The sequence below is a fragment of the Cervus canadensis genome, chromosome 3 (genome assembly GCF_019320065.1).
Source record: "Cervus canadensis isolate Bull #8, Minnesota chromosome 3, ASM1932006v1, whole genome shotgun sequence".
NCBI lineage: Eukaryota > Metazoa > Chordata > Mammalia > Artiodactyla > Cervidae > Cervus > Cervus canadensis.
In genome coordinates, this window is record NC_057388.1 from 14016736 (window position 1) to 14036364 (window position 19629).

General features: G+C 38.3%; 2 protein-coding genes across 7 annotated transcripts in view; one reads left to right on the forward strand and one right to left on the reverse strand.

The window, feature by feature from the left end:
* ASNS (asparagine synthetase (glutamine-hydrolyzing)) overlaps positions 1-3805 on the reverse strand; it is a 145458-nt gene extending 141653 nt beyond the window's left edge. For both annotated transcript variants that reach the window (XM_043462667.1, XM_043462666.1), the window contains exons 1-2: positions 3488-3805; positions 2850-2923 (exon numbers count right to left, since the gene is read on the reverse strand). The gene's annotated coding sequence lies outside the window, so the exon portion shown is untranslated. The remainder of the gene's footprint in view (positions 1-2849; positions 2924-3487) is intronic.
* A 189-nt stretch (positions 3806-3994) lies between these two features.
* The window catches only part of C1GALT1 (core 1 synthase, glycoprotein-N-acetylgalactosamine 3-beta-galactosyltransferase 1), a 64034-nt gene continuing 48399 nt past the window's right edge, over positions 3995-19629 (forward strand). For 2 of the 5 annotated variants that reach the window (XR_006268451.1, XM_043462675.1), the window contains exon 1: positions 3995-4242. Coding sequence is in view for 3 of the 5 variants with exons in the window: in XM_043462675.1 (XP_043318610.1) it covers positions 4236-4242 (7 nt within the window). In the remaining 2 variants the exon portion in view is untranslated. Of the gene's footprint in view, positions 4243-4698; positions 4794-19629 lie in introns of all 5 variants that reach the window. The other 3 variants (XM_043462674.1, XM_043462676.1, XM_043462673.1) reach the window with 3 other exon arrangements.

Consider the following 19629-nt stretch of genomic DNA (forward strand, 5'->3'; position numbering starts at 1 on the left):
ACAAGCATGGTATGTTCCCCTTTAAATGAAAAAGATACTATATTGTACTTCATTCAGTTGTTCACTCATTCAAAACAACAAATAATCAAATACCTAGATTCTGCTAGGTAGGCTCCACTATATCCAGCTTTTTACTAGTTACTTTTGCTGCACAACAAATTATCCCAAAATTTAATGGCTTACAACAACAAACATTCATTATTTTACAGCTCCTGCAGACCTGAATTTGGGAGTGGCTAAGCTGACTGATTTTGGTTCATGAACTCTCTTCGGGTACAATAAAGATACTGACAAAGGATGTAGTCATCTGAAGGCTTGGCTAGGCTGAAGGATCTGCTTCCAAATTCACTCACATGGCTGTTTTCAGGAGTTCTCAGTTCCTCACTGAATGTTGGCTGGAAGCCTTAGTTATTCATAACATGGGCCTCTCTCTAAGTTGCTGAGTATCCTTATGACATGACAATTACCTTTCCCCAGTGAGCAATCCCAGAGAGAACAAGAAGGAAGCTGGCATATGTTTTATATGTTTCCACTTAGAAGTCACATTACAGTATTTCTACATTCTCTTTATGAGAATAAGTCACTAAGTATAGTGCAAACTCTAGGTGAGGGGAATTAAGATCAATTTTTGAAAGAAGTATCAAAGAACTTATGAACATATTTTAAAACTACTATACCAGTAGTTTTAATTTAATTTATAATTAAATTCATTTTATATTAAATTCTAAATAGTTTATAGTTTTAGAAGTTTAGTTGCTCAGTCGTGTCCGACTCTGCGACCCCATGGACTATAGCCTACCAGGATCCTCTGTCCATGGAACTTTCCAGGCAAAAGTACTGGAGTGGGTTGCCACTTCCTTCTCCAGAGGATCTTCCCAACCCAGGGATAGAAATCAGGTCTCCCACACTGTAGGCAGATGCTTTACATCTGAGCCACCAGGGAAGTCCATTTAATCTATACATTATTATATAAATATAATTTACAGAATTTAATCTATATTAAATTTATTACTAAAGAGTTGTTAATCTAATTGTAATATTTGGATATTTAAAGGAAAACTAAGTTTATTAGAGAGTGGTTTTTGCTTGTTTCCATTCTGTGTTCCCATTTTCATCTTACCCTGTTTATTAAAAAATTCTACCTATAGTGCTAAATAAATAATGACTTTTTCCATCTTTTTAGACCAATTAGGAATTTTATTCAGTGCTTATAACAAAAACAACAAAAACCTTAAAGAGAACGGATTTATTTTCCTTCATACAACAACAAACCCCTTCATATAACAACAAACCCAGAAGTGAGGAGACCAGGGCTGATAAGCTGACCCTTCAAAGCAATCACAAACCAGTCCCTCTGGCTATGCTATTATTTTGCTGCTGCTGCTGCAGCTGCTAAATCACGGCAGTCGTGTCCAACTCTGTGTGACCCCACAGACGGCAGCCCACCAGGCTCCCATCCCTGGGATTCTCCAGGCAAGAATACTGGCGTGGGCTGCCATTTCCTTCTCCAGTGCATGACATTTTGCTACTGTGGTTGAAATAGGGCTACTCCACATCTAGCATCATATCACTGTTCCAGGTAAGAAAAAGGACAGGTATAGGTCCAATGGCTAACAGGACATTTCTTCCATAAAACTCTGAGCCTCTCCTAGCAACATCTACTTTCATTCTGCAGACAGGTCACATGGGAAATCATGGCTTATAGGAGCCTGAGTAAACAAGTATTTTTAACTGGACACAGTCACCCTGAAAAAAAGTCAGAGTTCTGCAAGTAATAGAGAAAGGATTTTGGCTGAATCAACTTTCAGTCTCTATCACCTTGCTCCAAGGAGCTGTGACACACATTATTCTGCTTCAAGGAGCTTTGACACACATTACTGAAACACACTCCAGATAGATAAACATACTGTTCACGGTTAATCTGTGTTTCAAATGGGAGAATCTGGTCATTTTGCATCTCACGTGTAAATTATATTTTTCAAAGTAACCACAGCTTTCTTTTTTTCTAGTTGATAACGAAGAAAAATTGGCTGACATTAATGTCACTTCAAGGAATTTATTCAAGAAGACAGCTGTACAGTTGTGCAAAGGTACATGCATTAAGAAACTCATCACAGAGTTGTTTAAAATAGTAAACATTTGGGGAAAAAACCAGAAATGAATCAATAGAATACTGGTTAGATAAATGATGGTACATCCTCTTCACACTATGCAACTTTTAAAAATGATGTTATTCATGATATATTTTTCATGAAGAAAGAACTGTGTATATAATAAAATTCAGTTTATCATACACTGTATTACTATATCTTTATATGTTTTTATTCTTAGAGATGTCTGGAGTATAACATGAATTTTTAAAAATTGTTATCTCTGAATTATGGCATTTGGAAATTTTTTTTTATATTTGTTTGAATAAGTGTACATTGCTTTCATGAAAATAATAGTTATTTTCAATAATACCCAGAAGGGTAGGAGGGGCCTGATTTGATCTGGTAGTTCTAACAACATACCTTCTTGCCACTAAGAAAATTATCTTAGACATACTGTAGCTGAGCTTACCCTTGGAAGGGTTTCCTATATTTGCTCACTGGAAAAAGATTATTCCTTATTCCTTACAAACTTTAATAAAATTAAAATAAGAATCCTGAGGCATTTTGTTCTATTTTGCTTTCTATTTGGTACACTTTGACCTCGAAGGGTCTCTTTTCCCTGTTTCATAGTGGCTGTGGAAGGCAAAGGGCGTGAAGCTGGGCAATAATTACATACACGCTGGGGAAGAGAGAAGAGATGCAGGTGAGGATCCAACAGAGAAGTCTGGAGGCATCGCCCAGAGAAAGAGCACTAACCTGGATATCACATACTTGCACTTCTCTTCCAAAACAGGCTTCTCGGTTTACCTTTCTGACCACAGTTTCCTCATCTGAAAAAATGAGAGGTTTGGATAAGAGTCTAGACGTTTTAAAGTTCTTCCCGAAGATTCTTTCGGACCTATTAATGATATATCCTGGTAAACTACACTAAAGCTGAATCTAAACAAATAAAAGGGAACAACAACAATACTTTACATTGTTACTATTCCTCTCCAGCGTGTTAAGTAACTTGCCAAGGTTACACAGCTAATAGCTGGCGGGAATCAAGATTCCAGCCCAGAGGCCAAGGCACTAAAGAACTGCCTAGGAAGCAGGGTAGTTTCCTCACCTTCAAACTAGACTTTGTAGATAACACCAGTAAAGTCAAGACTTGATCCCACCTCCTGACTGCTGTGGGGCTGCCTCAATCGCTCGAGGGCGCCTCGCTCTCTAATCCAAAAACAGTTTTCCGATACAAAGTCCCTTTGCCGACCAAAGGTTTTGGAGAGCTCCGAAGAAACTTCCGGCCACCGCCTGACGGCGGTGAAGTAATGACAGAGCCAAAGCCCATGTGTGCCTTCAGGAGGCTCTGTGGTATCATTAATTGGGTTTTCAGCCCCTGCTCATTCACATACCTGGTTATCCCACACTCGTTTGCGTACCTCATCTTGCGTATTTCCTCTCATTAAGGCCAGAGAGGTATTGAGTTAAGAGAGTCGGGAGGAGGGGATAACAGGGGTAAAAAGAACGGTTTAAAAGCAGGCTAGAGGCCATAAGACTCCTGAGAGGGAAGAGCCTGTTTCTTGGACAGAGGTCCCAAGGGTATTCGCAGCCCTGTTCCCTGATGTTTCACTGCTTTGGACCCTCTCAAGGTCCGGAAGCTAGCGCAAGACCCTACAGCACCGCGAGGAAGGTGGAGGCCTCCACTGAGGTGCCGCAAGTGGGCTGTGACTACCCCTCATAGAAGATGCGACTTCCCAGACCCCTTCGCACAAGGGCGGGGCGTGCGCTCGGCCGCCAATCCCCGCGCCCGCACGTCGCCGTAGCCCCGCCCCACCCTACCCCGTCTCGCTCCGCCCTTCCCTGGGGCTGGTGCGGCGGCGATGACGTCAGCGCTAGGAGACCCCTAGGTGGCGGCTGCGCCGTCGGCGGCCCGTGGCCGGAACGCGCTGCGGGGAGGGGCGGAGCGAGCGGGCGGGAGCGCGCGCTGGGCCCGCCTCGGCCGCCGCCGCCGCCGCTGCCGGGGAATAATCTGGGCGGCAGCGGGCGGCCCCGGCCAGCAGCCACGAGCCACTTCTGCGGCTGCCGAGCAGAGCGGAGGTCGCCGGTCTCGTGTCGTCCCCCTCTCCGCCCCCCAGGAGGGGCGAGAGGGAGCCGAGGCTGATGTCAGGTACGGCCGGCGGAGGCGCCCTCAGGCTGTGGGTCCAAGGTCTCGGGTCCCCTCGCCCTTCCCTCTGGGAGAGTGAATGTGGGGGGAGCGTGGAGGGTGGAACCCCACCCCTGGCGCCGCCAAACAGGTGTCTCGGAGTCGCTGCCCGGTCTGGGGACGTGCGGGCTCCTGAGGGAGGCGCGGGGCACTTCCTGCTCCCGGCGTCTCCGCGAACTGCCTCTGGGGCCGCCTGCCCGCCGGGCCGCTATTTTGTTGACTTGTAACCTCCTGTTAGTCGCAGGTCCCTCCCTTTCGCCCTCGGGTGCCCCTCGCCTCTTCGCGCGCCGCCTGCCGTCGGGTGGCGACGGTGAGGCGCGGGCTGCGCTCCGGACCGCGCGGCTGGACCACTTAGCGGTCCTGCCCCGCCGGGCCCTCCCCCCGCGGAGCTGCGGGCGCTCAGGTGTGGGCACCTTCCAGGAGAGCCGCCGGGCTGCCGCGTCGCGCCAGCGCCCAGCGAGCCGGAGCCTTGCGCAAGTGCTGGGGGACTGCCTCTGAGCTCTCTGGATCATCAGGTTTGTCTGGCTGATTTGTTCTTTTTAAATTCCTCTGCCTCTGGCAGAATAAGCTAGGCAGGTGTGTTGGGGCATTGCTCCGTGAAGGACGCAGGACGAGTTTTTTCCTTCCCGCCTTCCTCTCCCACCAGGTGTGATGGGATTAGTAGGTGCTGACAAACTGACTTTACGGCTTTGAATTTGGATACATTGTCTGCTCAGAAATTGAGCGAAATGTACGGGTGGGGATTTATTCTTGCCCAGCACTTACCCTCTCTCTTTATTCTTATTTTCAAAAGACTGGAACTTAAACATCACACGCCTTGGAAAAGTTGACTGGAGATTTATAATCTAGTTCTCTCAGTGCCTTGTAGTTATTGTGCTATATCGTTTTAGAGCATTTCAGATTGAACACTATTATCCTAACCATGAATTGGTTTCATCGTGGTTTTAAAACTTAGTTAAAAAGTTAGAATTTAATGCAATAGAGTGAGTGAGTAATTAGGCCAATGTGAAACGGACAGAAATGTGTTCATTTACCAGAAATTGGGCACTGAAAATTGAGCTCTGCCTGGGTAACTTCAAGTTATTTAATTCTAGTGTTAGTTTAGAGGGTGGGAATCTGAGTATTCAGGAGGTAAAACTAACTTTTTACACTTTTATCAGATAAATGTCAAATGAGCCTTATGCACATGATGTGTGTTCTAAGTATTGTGTATAGTAATTGTATTTATTTCATGTTCTGCCAGCCTTAGTGTATATTAATGTACAGTTTAATTGAATGTAAAGTTTAAAGCTACCAAACAGTTAACTCTTTTTACCATATGTTAAGTAAGACAGTGATTTAGTAAGGAAAGTATGACTCACTTAAAATTCTTCACAGGAAAAGTGTGTGGTTTTTTAGTTATGGTGAAGAACTATTAGATGTTTCTCTTAAATTTCCCTGAAATTTGTGTTTTTCTGTATCTTTTTACTTTGGGTTCAGCATTTTAAAAATATTTTGTGGGTACTACCCATTTAAAGATAGATATTCCCTTACATAGGCCTTATGGGGGGTATTGATTGTACTAGTTTGTAATTCTGAGTAAATTCAGTATCCAGAAATTATTAGACTATCACAAAGTCATTTAGGAGTACATATCAATTATGATGGCAACCCACTCCAGTATTCTTGCCTGGAGAATCCCATGGACGGAGGAGCCTGGTGGGCTGCATTAGTCCATGGGGTCGCAAAGAGTCGGATACAACTGAGCGACTTCACTTCACTTAGTCATAGAAATAGAAAAGTGTGTCATTTAGGTATATGCAGTCCTACTATTTGTGTATTGACTTCTGCTCACTAACATAAAAATTGCATTATACAACTTATATACTTTATGGACCATGGTGATTTTAGAGTCTCAGTGTGGAAAAATCATTAATTGGAATTCTTGTGACAGTGCACCTATAAACAAACATTAAATGGAAAATGGACAACTTGATGCTGAAATTTAATTCTGATTCACTTAAAATTTTAAGCTTCCCAATATAACCATGTTAGTTTTACAATATTTGTTGAGATTTTAGTAAAGAGGCTAGTATAAAACTATAGCAAAGTGGAAGGAATATGGCAAAATTCTTTTTAAAATAAGGGGGTTGGGTGGGGGGGGGGGGAGATGCAGAATTCTTCCATGAAAGAGAAGTTAGCATTTTATCTTGAAATTTAAATGAGTATAGAATATGTACTTAAATTTTCATTTTACAGCTAATTCAGATGTCCTACAGGAAAATGCAGGCCAAAATCTATAATGTGTGAAAATAAGAAGCGTCCCTTGAAGAAAAAAATACAAAGCTGTTATATGTGAAATAGGGTAGCCTATAGGAAGGTAGAAGAAACCAAAAAGAAAATCCAAGTAAGTGATCTAGACTCTGTAGTGTGAGCTACCTGGCACATTGAAGGGACACGTTGAGGGCAGAGAGAGGTGGTATTAAATTAGGGAGATTCTGCAACAGGAAATCTGATTAGTTTACAGTGAAAGCTACATGTTAAAATATTTAAACTGGTGCGGGTTGGATAATTGGCAGATTTGAAACTGTGTACAGCTTGATAGACTCATTTGCATTTTTGGTCATTGTGTTAGCTTCCTAGGGCTGCTATAACAAAGAGTACAACACACTGAGTTATTTAAAACAACAGAAATTTATCATTTCACAGTTTTGGAGGTTGCAAGTCTGAAATGAAGGTGTTGACAGGGCCGCGCTCTACCTTCTGGGGAGTTATCTGTTCTGTGCCTCTTAGCTGTGTGTCACTGGCATTCCTTAGCTTGAAGTTATATTACACGAGCCTCTGCCTCTGTTGTCACATGGCGTTCTCACTGTAGGTCTGTCTTAATGTGGTGGTCTCCCCTTTTTGTAAGGACTTCAGTCATACTGAATTAGAGCCCACCCTGCTGCATGCCTATTAAGTTGCTTTAGTCACGTCCAACTCTTTGCAACCCTTTGGACTGTAGCCCACTAGGCTTCTCTGTCCATGAGATTCTCCAGTCAGGATGACTGAAGTGGGTTGCCTCCAGGGGATCTTCCCAACCCAGGGACTGAACTGGCATCTCTTAGCATCTCCTGCGTTGGCAGGCAAGTTCTTTTACCACTAGCACCACCTGGGAAGTCTTTGGCACCATGTAGCAGACCCAATCAGAGGGGCATTGAGAACAGAGTAAATTCATTTACCTGCCTCAGTACCTACTATGTGCCAGGTCATAGAAGTAAAACAGCAACCGGGTGGACAGAAATCGCTGTCCTCATGGAACTGACGTTCCAAAACCTTGGTTCTCAAACTGTGGTCCCTGTAACCTCCACATCACCTGGGAACTTGTCAGAAATGCAAATTTTTAGGCTCTATTCTGCAGACTTGTTGATTCAGAAATTATTTTAACAAGCTTTTCAGGTGATTTCTGATGTAGACTCAGGTTTGAGAACCACTGATCAAGATGGAGAAAAGAGAATCAAGATGAGTAAGTAAAATATGTAATATATTAGATGTTAACAGGCGCTGTCAGTAAGAGTAGGGTGGCTCAGGAAGACACCCCCACCCCCCCAGCCCCAGAAGTAAAGGCCCGAAGGAGTTGGGGGGTAAGGCGTGTGGGTATCTGGGTGAGGTGTGTTCCCGACAGAGAACAGCAAGTATAAGGACCCTCAGGTATTTGAGGAACAGCAGAGAGTCCAAAGTTAGAACACAGCAAAGAGCAGATAGTAATAGGTCAGTTTTTTAAATTTCTGTTTGTTCCTTTTTAACCTGCAAAAACCAAATGCTAGGAGAACAAAAGAAAAGTGTGGGGGTAGGAGGCCAGGTTAAACCTAGTTGCCTATGTAAGAACAGACTAGTATATAATCTAGATATATTTTATGCATTCATTTGGATTCATATGCATTCAATGTGAAGACATTTGAATCACAACTAGGGGGAGTGCTACTGATGTCTAGTGAGTATGGGCCTAGGATGCTGTTGAACATCTTACAGTGAACAGGGCACCCCCCACAACAGAGAATTACCCAGCTCAGAATGTAAATTATGTCAGGGTTAAGAAACATTGGCTTAATGGGATTTACAGAGGTTGGGGCATGGATAGCAGAGGAAGGGTGTGTTGTATAGATTGAAAAGACAGTGGGAATAGAGGAGTCCACTGCACTGAGGTGTTTATTGAACTGTAAATAGTTCAGAATTGCTGAAACATAAATTATAAGTAGGGGAGAGATGGGGGGGTGCATACTGTACCTATATGGTAATGCAATTCTTTGAAAGCAAAGTTATGAAACAGTAGGAAAGCTAATATATTATTAATTTTTTATTAAGCATCATTCACCTTAAGGGTAGACTAGTATTTATATTTTATGTATTCATTATATAACTTTGTATTAATTTTTTCCAATATTTATAGCCTACACCGTTCATCTGCAAGTTTTTTCAAATTGTCATTAATCTCCAAAGAAGTTTTCCAGTATTTTTATTGAAAAATATCTGCATAAAAGTGAACCCAGCCAGTTCAAACCCATATTGTTCAAGGGTCAACTGTAGTTACCTTTGATGAGAACCTGGGGTAGAGATGGGAATGAAAACATACTCTTTTCTGTACATATGTGTATGTATGTATATATATACATGTGTGTATATATATGTTTAATCTATGTTTTCAGTTTGGGTTTGTTTTGTTTCCTGCACATTAGCAATACCTTACTAACAAAAAATTATAATTGCCAGATGTGCCAAGATTTTCCTAATTAGTGCAAATCAACCATTGTTCTTAACATCTACAGTGTATTCTCTGGTAGAAATGTACCATATATATTTTTTAAACTAGCTCCTCATCGGCAAACATCTGTGGCTATGGCTGCCATGAATATCTTTGCACGGTTCTGTGTTTGTGTCCATAAGAAAAATTTCTGATCATGAAATGATGTGTCAAGGCACAGTTGAAAAAGTTTACAGATGCTGTCAAACTGCTCTTCTAAAAAGACAGTATGTTATTCTGAGGAACAACATAGGAGTGTCAGTTTTCTCTCATGTCTGTGTCAATACTGGCTGTTACTAAGCTTAACATTTTTTGCCATTCTGATAGGTTAAGAATAGTATCTCTTCATTTGAGGTTTACATTTCTGTAATATGAGTTAAATGTGAACATCCCTGACCATTGTATTTTTTTTCATTCAAATCCTTTACTTTTTAAAACTTGTTATATTAAGTTGATTATCTTTTTTAATGATAGTTTTTGTTGTTTTTTGCTGTACAGATTTTTTAAAAACATTTTATACAAAACGTACATTTGAACTAGCAGTTTCACTGCTAGTTAATTAAATGAATGTCCTCATACAGTTTTACTATATTTATACCTTTTGGGATTTGAAAAAAATCTCAGTTCATGATATAAAAATGTAAAAAGATGTTTTCTTCTAGTTTTGTTTTAATTTCATTTTTTTAAAGTATTGAAATCTTAGAAACAGTCAGAATTTGAAAGAAATAGGTGGAGATCCAGATGGTTGCTTTTTTATCTTTTCCCCAAAAGATTATTATTTCAATATCCTTTCTTGAATAAGCCATCTTTTTCTTGATTTGAAATGCTATGTGTATTATGCATTAAATTTCCCTATGTACTTGGTTTTTTTTTTTTTTTTTAACAGACTCTATTTCAGTCTGATAAGGACCACCAGGGATATATATCTTTAGGCTAACAAAGTGAGGTTAATTAACTTGCTGCTGAGAGGGAGATCACACACCAGAGGAACTGCCAGAAGGGATAGTGTTATTATAGGATTCTGGGGAGGGGTGGAGTTTAGACAAAATTTAAATGAAGCAATATCTGATAAGTTTAAAGCACAGCAAGACTGTGTACCGGGTTAATTAACATCAGGCCTGAGCTGAGAAACAAGACTTAAGAGTCCCGTTTCCTTGGAGACTACAAAGTTAAGATAAATGTGTGGAATGTTGTGTCTGGGAAACCCTTATCTGAAGCTCCGGGTTAGAAATTGAGGCTGCTTCTGATTAATGATTCATCATCCATACAAGAGTGGGGTGTTCCAGTCTCACTGATACACTTTCAAATAATTCTGACAGTCTGTAGAGAAAAAAGGTTTCACAGCAGTATGTCTTTAGTATGAATTAATAGAAGCATTAAAAACATTTTTTCCAATCCACAGGTACACTGATGTGCCTGTTCAGCCAGAATATCAAATTATTTTAATTACTCTACCACATGTTATACTCACATGATTATTTTTCCAAATAACATGTAAAATAATTTTTACCACGTTATTTAATTTTTAAAAATCTTGTGTCTTAAGTAGATCTGCCTAGATTTAGTCCACCCTCACACCCCTTTCCCAGGTATACGCCTCAGATTTTTTTAATGTGGACCATTTGTAAAGTCTTTATTGAAATTGTTGCAGTATTACTTCTGCTTTATGTTTTTTGGGTTTTTGGCCACAAGGCGTATGGAATCTTATCTCCTCAACCAGGGATTGAATTTACACTCCCTGCATTGGGAAGCAAAGTCTTAACCACTGGACCACCAGGGAAGTCCTTACTCACATGTTTATTTTTCCAGACTTTTCAGTTACATTATTTAACTTTTAAATATCTTATATTTTAGTTGGGATGACATTATGTATATATAATTTACCATCTTAATCATTCTTAAGTGTACAATTCAATGATGTCAAGTACATTTAACTTGTGCCAACCATGACCACCATCTTCCAGAGTTCTCATCTTATAAAACTGAAACTTCCTATCCATTAAATAGTAGCTCCACTTTCTCCTCTCCTACCATTCCCTGGAAATCACCATTCTACTTTCTGTCTTTATGATTTTAGCTGTTTCTCATATAAGTGAGATTATTATATAGTATTTGTCTTTTTGTGACTGGCTTCTTTCATTTAGCATGATACGCTGAAGGCTCATCCATGTCACATATGTCAAAATTTTCTTACTTTAAAAGGCTGAATAATATTCCATCATGTATATATAACACATTTGGCATATCCATTCAATCATTTGGGTTGTTTCCACATATTCTGACAATGTTGCTATAAAAATGGGTATACAGATATCTCTTTGAGACCCTGCTTTGAATTCTTTTGAGCATATACCCAGAAATGGAATTGTTCGATCATGTGGTAATTCTGTTTTAATTTTTTCCACATGCTCTTTCCTGCAATTGCTATATTATTCTATATTCCCACTGGTAGCACACAAACATTTTCATTTCTCCACATCCTCACCGACACTTGTTATTTTCTGGGGTTTTTTTTCTTTTGATAGTAGCTGTCATTGATGGATGTGAAGCCGTATCTAATTGTGGTTTTGGTTAGCATTTCCCTAATGATAAGTGATGTTGAGCATTTTATTTCATGCTCAATGTGTTCACACCTGTTGGCATTTGTGTATCTTCTTTGGAGAAGTTATCTATTTAAGACCTTTGCCTGTTTTTGAATTCTGTTTTTGTTGTTACTGTTAAGTTTTAGGAGTCCTGTATATATTCTGGATATTAATCCCTTACCAGATACATTTGCAAATGTGTTCTCCCATTCTTTGGATTGCCTTCTTACTCTATTGATAATACCTTTTGATACACAAATTGTTTTTATAAAGCCAAGTTTGACTGCCTTTTCTTTTGATGCATGCACTTTTGCTGTCATATCCAAAAAATAATTGCCAACTCCAGTGTTGGGAAGCTTTTGTCTTGTTTTCTTCTAAGAGTTTTATACATTTAGGTCTTAGTTTAGATCTTTGATCCATTTTAATTTTTGTATATGGTGTAAAGTAGGGGTCCTGCTTCATTCTTCAAAGTGTGGATATCCAGTTTTCTCAGTACCTTTTGTTTAACAGACTGTCCTTTGTCCAGTGAATGGACTTGGTCCTCTTGTCAAAAATCTTTTGACCATGAATGTGAGGGTTTATTTCTGGGCTGTCTGTTTTGTTCCACTGGGCTGTGCATCAGTGTCACCCTGTTTTGATCACTGAAGCTTTTTGGTAAGTTTTGCAATTAGAAAGTATGTGTCTTCCAGTTTTATTCTTCAAGATTGTTTTGGCTCTTTGGGGTACTTTGACATCCCATATAAATTCTATGATGGGTAATTCTGTTTCTTAAAAAAGCAACATTGGATTTTGATACAAATTGCATTGAACTTATAGATCACTTTAAATAGTATTGATATCTTAACAATATTAAATCTTCCAATCCATGAACATGGGATGTCTTTCTGTTTGTCTCTTTAATTTATCCTGAAGATGCAAAAAATATTAATGTTCTCATTGAAAAGTAACAAAAAAGGTATTTTCACTTTTGATCTTCTGAATCTGAAATTGGAATAGTTTTTAAAATAGAGGTGAAGGCTATTTGTTAATATTTTCTATTTCTGTAGTTTTAATAAATTACTAACAGAAAATATTTTAGTCTCTCTCAGATAATATGTACTTCTATTATAATTTGTATAAGCTGAATACACATCAAAGAAAATAATATATAGTTCATGCTATATGTCTAGTTCATAAACTTTGGATTATATAAGTGTATAAAAGTGTCAAGTGATGGGACTATATGATTTTTTTATTAGATTGGTGCAAAAGTAATTGCAATTTTTGCATTGTTGAAGTTTGCCATTTGATATTGGAATACATCTTGAATAAATGTGGTTATGTTACACATCATTTTAATGTGCATTTCTCACTTTATGTTTTTTTGCTAACTTATTACTTACTGTTTATTTTATATTTATTTTGGACTATAGAAATGTTAAACAAAATGCAAATTTGAACAATTTTCTTATTTGAGTTCAAAATGGGTTGTAAAGCAACAGAGACTACTCACAACATCAACAACACATTTGGCCTGGGAACTGCTAACAAACGTACAGTGCAGTGGTGGCTCAGAGGTTTTGCAAAGGAGACAAGAGCCTTGAAGATGAGGAGCATAGTGACTGGCCATCGAAGTTGACAATGACCAACTGAGAGCATCATCGAAACTGATCCTCTTTCAGCTACACGAGAAGCCGCTAAAGAACTCAGTGTCAGCTATTCTATGGTTCTTTTGCATTTGAAGCAAATTGGAAAGGTGAAAAAGCTTAATAAGTGGGTGTCTCATGAGCTGACCAAAAATCAAAAAAATTGTTGTTTTGAAGTGTTGTCTTCTCTTATTCTATGCAACAACAAACCATTTCTCGATCAGATTGTGATGTGTGATGAAAAATGGGTTTTATATGACAACCCATAACAACCAACTAGTGGTTTTAACCGAGAAGAATCTCCAAAGCATTTCCTAAAGTCAGACTTGCACCAAAAAAAGGTCATGGTCGCTGTTTGGTGGTCTGCTGCTGGTCTGATCCACTACAGATTTCTGAATCCTAGAGAAACCATTACATATGAGAAGTATGCTCAGCAAATCGATGAGAAGTACCAAAAATTGCAGTGCCCGCAGCGGGCATGGGTCAACAGAAAGTGCTCAGTTCTTCTCCACAATACCCAACTGCTCATCGCACAACCAGTACTTCAGAAGTTGAACTAATTGGGCTACAAAGTTTTGCCTTATCTGCCACATTCACCTGACGTCTTGCCAACCAGCTACCACTTCTTCAAGCATCTTGAGAACTTTTTGCAGGAAAAATGCTTCCACAAGCAGCAGGATGCAGAAAGTGTGTTCCAAGAGTTCCTCGAATTTCAAGGCATGGATTTTTACACTATAAGAGTGAACAAACTTACTTCTTGTTGGCAAAAATGTGTTGATTGTAATGGTTCCTATTTTGATTAATAAATAATGTATTTAAGCCTAGTTATAATGATTTAAAATTCACAGTCTGAAACTGTAATTTCATTTGCACCAACCTAATATTTAGTAAATTAGGTAGTATAGGTGAAGAATACCTATTTGGAAAAGATAATTTCAACTGCACAGGCTTCCCTGGTAATTCAGTGGTAAATAATATGCCTGCCAATGCCAGAGATGTGGGTTCAGTCCCTGGGTCAGGAGGATCCTCTGGAGAAGGAAATGGCAACCCACTCCAGTATTCTTGCCTAGAAAAATCCCATGGACAGAGGAGCCTGGCGGGCTACAGTCCATGGAGTAACAAAGAATCAGACACGACTTAGCAACTAAACAACAGTTTCAACTGGGCCTCCCACATACACACACTTAGAACAGACATTTGTATGCATTTTATAAGCCAGGCAGTGTGTTAGATACTGAGGAGATAGGGATAAAAGAGTCATAGCTGTTATTCTTGAAGAATGTATAGTCTCGGGGAAAGAGATGCACATACATACTATGTATGTACATACATACTATGATGCAGTGTTGAGTATATAGTAGGAAATGTGAATGAAAGAACAAGAAAACATTTGATGGAAGAGCAGTTAATTTGATCGTGGCCGATGGATAAGACTGGTCATGACAAGTACTGAAACCAAGGTAACCATGAAAGATAATCTTGCATTTATCTGGTAGACATAACTGAGGCAGGCACTCCAGGCAGAAAGAATAGAATGGCCAAAGTCATCCATATGAAAGACCACAGCAGCTTGGAGAATGTCTGAATAGAGGCTTCAGGTAAACTAGAGCTAGATCTTGTTCTCCAAGTAAGCAGGGTGGGCATGATCCTGTGGCACTGGGAAGCATTTTTTAAAAATAAGACTGCTATGTGAAGCCTTTATTAGTTGTTGGGAAAGAGCAATAAAAGAGCTGAGCCCAAGGGAAAATTATCAAGGAATGGAGGGAGAAAAGTGTCCACAGAGTATAAGATAGATGTGGAAATATAGTCAGGTTTGTGGACTTGGGACATGAATAAGGACATGCCCTCTCATTTCAAATCAGCTGACATTTTTTGTACCACTGTCTTGCGAAAAGCATCATAGTCAGCAACTCCGAGAGGTAGGAAACTATTTGTTGTCTTCTGGGAGTTTACATCCTGTAAACATGAGAAAATATACCAATGACTGAATCCTTAGTTCCTAAGATAGTATTTGATACATTGAAAGGTACTCAGTCAGTAGCGCCTCCCAAAGATTTCATAAAACCTCACAGTCATGTTAAAAATCTCAAAAAAGTTGTGTAAATCTCAAAGTGTAATTCTACTTTTAAAAAAATATTCCCACCAATTCTAGGTTAAAAGATCAAAATGTGAGAATGCCTTTTGCTGTTCTATGAGTTTAACAAATATTTTTTGCATCCTCAGTGATTTCTGTAATATCCAAAGTTAGTGCTATATTATACTGCTTTATATCAAATTGAAGAAAGAGAGAAGGGGAAAGAGTGCCATACAGATTTCTTTTCACCTCTGCTCTACTTAGTGACTAATGCTCAGACTGGGATTTCCAAACCTCAGTATACCTACCAGTAATTCAAAGAGAATTAAATCTAAACCCAATGAAAAGAGCACTGAACTAAGGAAAAAGGCTTGCTTTAAACATTACTCTTTGAGTCAAGAAGGAAAGTCAAATACATCATGTTCCTTTTTGAGTTTTATTCACCCAGAAATCAGAACTCTTAAGTCTCTGTTTATTTCATGATGTAGCAAGCTATCAGCCACCATTCAGTATTTTTGGAGAGAAAAAATTTGTTTCAAAATAATGCAGTAATTAATTCTCAAAGTGTGATCCAAGAAAAGTGAAGTCCTTTATATTGTTTTAGGAGGTTGATAAAGTCAGTATGTTTATACTAATATCAATGCATTATTTGCTTTTCTTTACTCATTCTCATATAAGTTTGCAGTCAGGTTTTTTAAGTAGCTACATAATATATGATATTGCAGCAAATTGAATGCAGAAGGAGATATGGAGTTCCAGATCCAGGTGTCTTCTATTAAACCAGATGCTGAGATTTGCAAAATTTTAAGCAATGCTACTCTTCTCAATAAGTTTTTTAGAAAATATAATTTTTTTCCATAAAATAAGTTGTAAACAGGTAGTTGTAAACATAACTTATAAAACAGTTAGTGGATTTGTTACTACTATTTATGAATTAATATATATTTTCATTTTAATTTTAATACAAATTTAATCAATAGGTGTAACCCACATAAAAGCTGTTAGATCTTCCATGATGCAAGAGTTTAAAGGGATCTTGAGACTAAATTTTTTGAGAACCACGCAAGTAATGTATGAGCTTGCCTGGTGGCTCAGACGGTAATGAATCTGCCCCCTGGTTTGGGAAGATCCCCTGGAGAAGGGAATGGCTACCACTCCAGTGTTCATATTCATCGCACTCAATTTGGAAAAATTTTGGAAAGAAAAATAGTTGCCAGTAATTCCACCACTGAAATTAGAAATTAGAGTTGAAATTAGAAATGAGAAATTTTTAACATTTTGGTGTATATATATATATATATATATATATATTAGTTGCTTTTTTAGGATAGATTTTTTTTAAAGCACAGAACTGTAATAATATTATATATAAAACTTTGCATCCTTTTTTCACTTGCATGCTAACCGTATTTCCACCTTATGTAATTTGAAAAGTTTAGTGATTCTAAAATATTCTACTTAGTGAATGTGATAGTTAATATATATTATTGATTCTAATTTTTCACTATGAATCTTTCATTTAGTAGAGAATTGAGGGCTTTTATACAGGCATTGTTTAAATGCTTTTTTATATTTTATTAAAATGATTATATAAAATCAATTATATTAAGAGTTCAGCTACTAAGCTACAGTTTGAAGACATAGAGGGGAATACGCTATAGAAAATTTTAAATTGTCTTGAGTTTTTAATGATACCAGATCAGGTCACTTGGTAAAATCAAAAGTATCAGGAATTTATGTAACTCTTTTAGCCTGTATCATGCTAGGGAAAGATTAAATGAATGAATTTAAATCACTTAGAACAGTATTCTTTGCATTGAATCATCACCAATTTTTATTTGCTAGATCATATTTTATTATACATTTGGCTGTTATTTTTAATGTTGTATTTCAGATATACAGATGACCAACTGAATGTTTCCCAGGTTCCAGACCTGCATCTCTTCACAGATGCTCTCTCATCATTTCTGCATCAGTTCCCTACTAGTGCTTTAAAATAGATACAGTGTGATTCACTGAATATTTGACCTGACCAAGCCTGTCATGTCTTTAAAATACCTTTACTTATCCTTCATTCTTATTGAATAGTTTGGTAGGGAATAAAATTGTATTTTTCTCTGAATTTTGAGGGAGTTTCTCCATTGCATTCAGCTTTCAACATTACTGTTTGAAAGTTCAAAACCATTGAATTCCTGATCTCTTATATGTGACCTTTTGCCTCTTTCTATGAAAGTTTACAGAATGGTTTTGTTGACTCAATTGTTGTGAAATTTTATTATAATGTATCTTTATGGGTCTGTTCTTATTCACTGTGCTGGGTATTACTGCATCTTTTCAGTCTGGAAATTTCTTTGAAATGTTTGGTTGTTGGTATTGTCCTCTCTCTTATCTACATTTCTAATCTTTAGTTATCAGTTTTCTTGTTTTTCTATTACCTTGCCATTTTGCTCACTTTTAGGGTAATTTTCTTAACTTTTTCCTATAGCTGTTGTATTGAGGTTTTTTATTTTCTTATATCTTAATTTCTTGAAGTACTTTTCTTATTTATTTATTTATTTATTTTTGGAACAAACCATGTTGAAGTCTTTATTGTGTTTGTTACAGTATTGCTTCTGTTTTATGTTTCAGTTGTTTGGCTGAGAGGCATGTGAGATCTTAGCTTCCTGACCAGGGATCGAACCTGCACCCCCTGTATTGGAAGGCAAAGTCTCAACTGCTAGACTGCCAAGAAAGTCCCTTGGACTTTTTATTGTCAGGAAGAAAATTTTTAAGGTGCTGTCTTGTTCTTATTTCAAGAATATGATGGCATGACTTTTCTTTATCTTCCAGGATATTGATGATGGTTTGGGGTTTTTTAAAGTTTTCATGTCATTACATAGTCCCTTTCAAGTTACTTTAAATTTGACTATGTTAATTTTTTTCTTTCATATTACAGGTTTTCTTTAAAATATCTGGTGACTCTTAACTGGCCATTTATATTTTAGAGTAGATACTTAAAAGATAACTGAAATCTCTATACATGTCATTTTGCAATAAGGAATTCATGCTCTGAGCCACAGTCAGCTCCCAGTTTTGTTTTTGCTGACAGTATAGAGCTTCTTCATCTTTGGCTGCAAAGAATATAATCAGTCTGATTTTAGTATTGACCATCTGGTGATGTCCATGCGTAGAGTCTTCTCTTGTGTTGGTGGAAGAGGGTGTTTGCTATGACCCGGTGTATTCTCTTGTCAAGACTCTGTTAGCCTTTCCCCTGCTTCATTTTGTACTCCAAGGCCAAATTTGCCTGTTACTCCAGGTATCTTTAGACTTCCTGCTTTTGCATTCCAGCCCCGTATAATGAAAAGGACATCTTTTTTGGGTGTTAGTTCTAGAAGGTCTTGTAGGTCTTCATAGAACCGTTCAGCTTCTTCAGCATTACTGGTTGGGGCACAGACTTGGATTACTATGATATTGAATGGTTGTCTTGGAAACAAACAGAGATCATTCTGTCATTTTTGAGATTGCACCCAAATACTGCATTTTGGACTTTCTTCCTGACTATCAGGGCTACTCCATTTCTTCTAAGGGATTCTTGCAAACAGTAGTAGATATAATGGTCTAAATTTGCCCATTCCTCCTTACTGTAAAATTCAGACTTAAATGGAAGAAAGTAGGGAAAACCACGAGACCATTCAGGTATGACCTAAATCAAATCCCTTACAATTGAGTATACAGTGGAAGTGACAAATAGATTCAAGGGATTAGATCTGACAAAGTGCCTGAAGAACTGTGGATGGAGGTTCCTGACATTGTACAGGAAGCAGTGACCAAGACAATACCCAAGAAAAAGAAATGCAAAAAGGCAAAATGGTTGTCTGAGGAGGGCTTACAAAAAGCTGAGAAAGGAAGAGAAGCTAAAGGCAAAGGAGAAAAGGAAAGATACACCCACTTGAATGCAGATTTCCAAAGAAAACCAAGGAGAGGTAAGAAAGGCTTCCTCAGTGATCAATGCAAAGAAATAGAGGAAAACAATAGAATGGGGAAGACTAGAGATCTCTTCAAGAAAATTAGAGATACCAAGGGAACATTTCAAAGATGGGCACAACAAAGGGTGTAATAAAATGTTAGGTCTGTCTACACCTGACAGAAGCAGAAGATGTTAAGAAAAGGTGCAAGAATACACAGAACTGTACAACAAAGATCTTCATGACAAAGGAGGCAAGAATATACAATGGGGCAAAGACAGTCTCTTCAATAAATGGTGCTGGGAAGACTGGACAGCTACATGTAAAAGAATGAAATTAGAACACTTCCTAACACCATACACAAAGA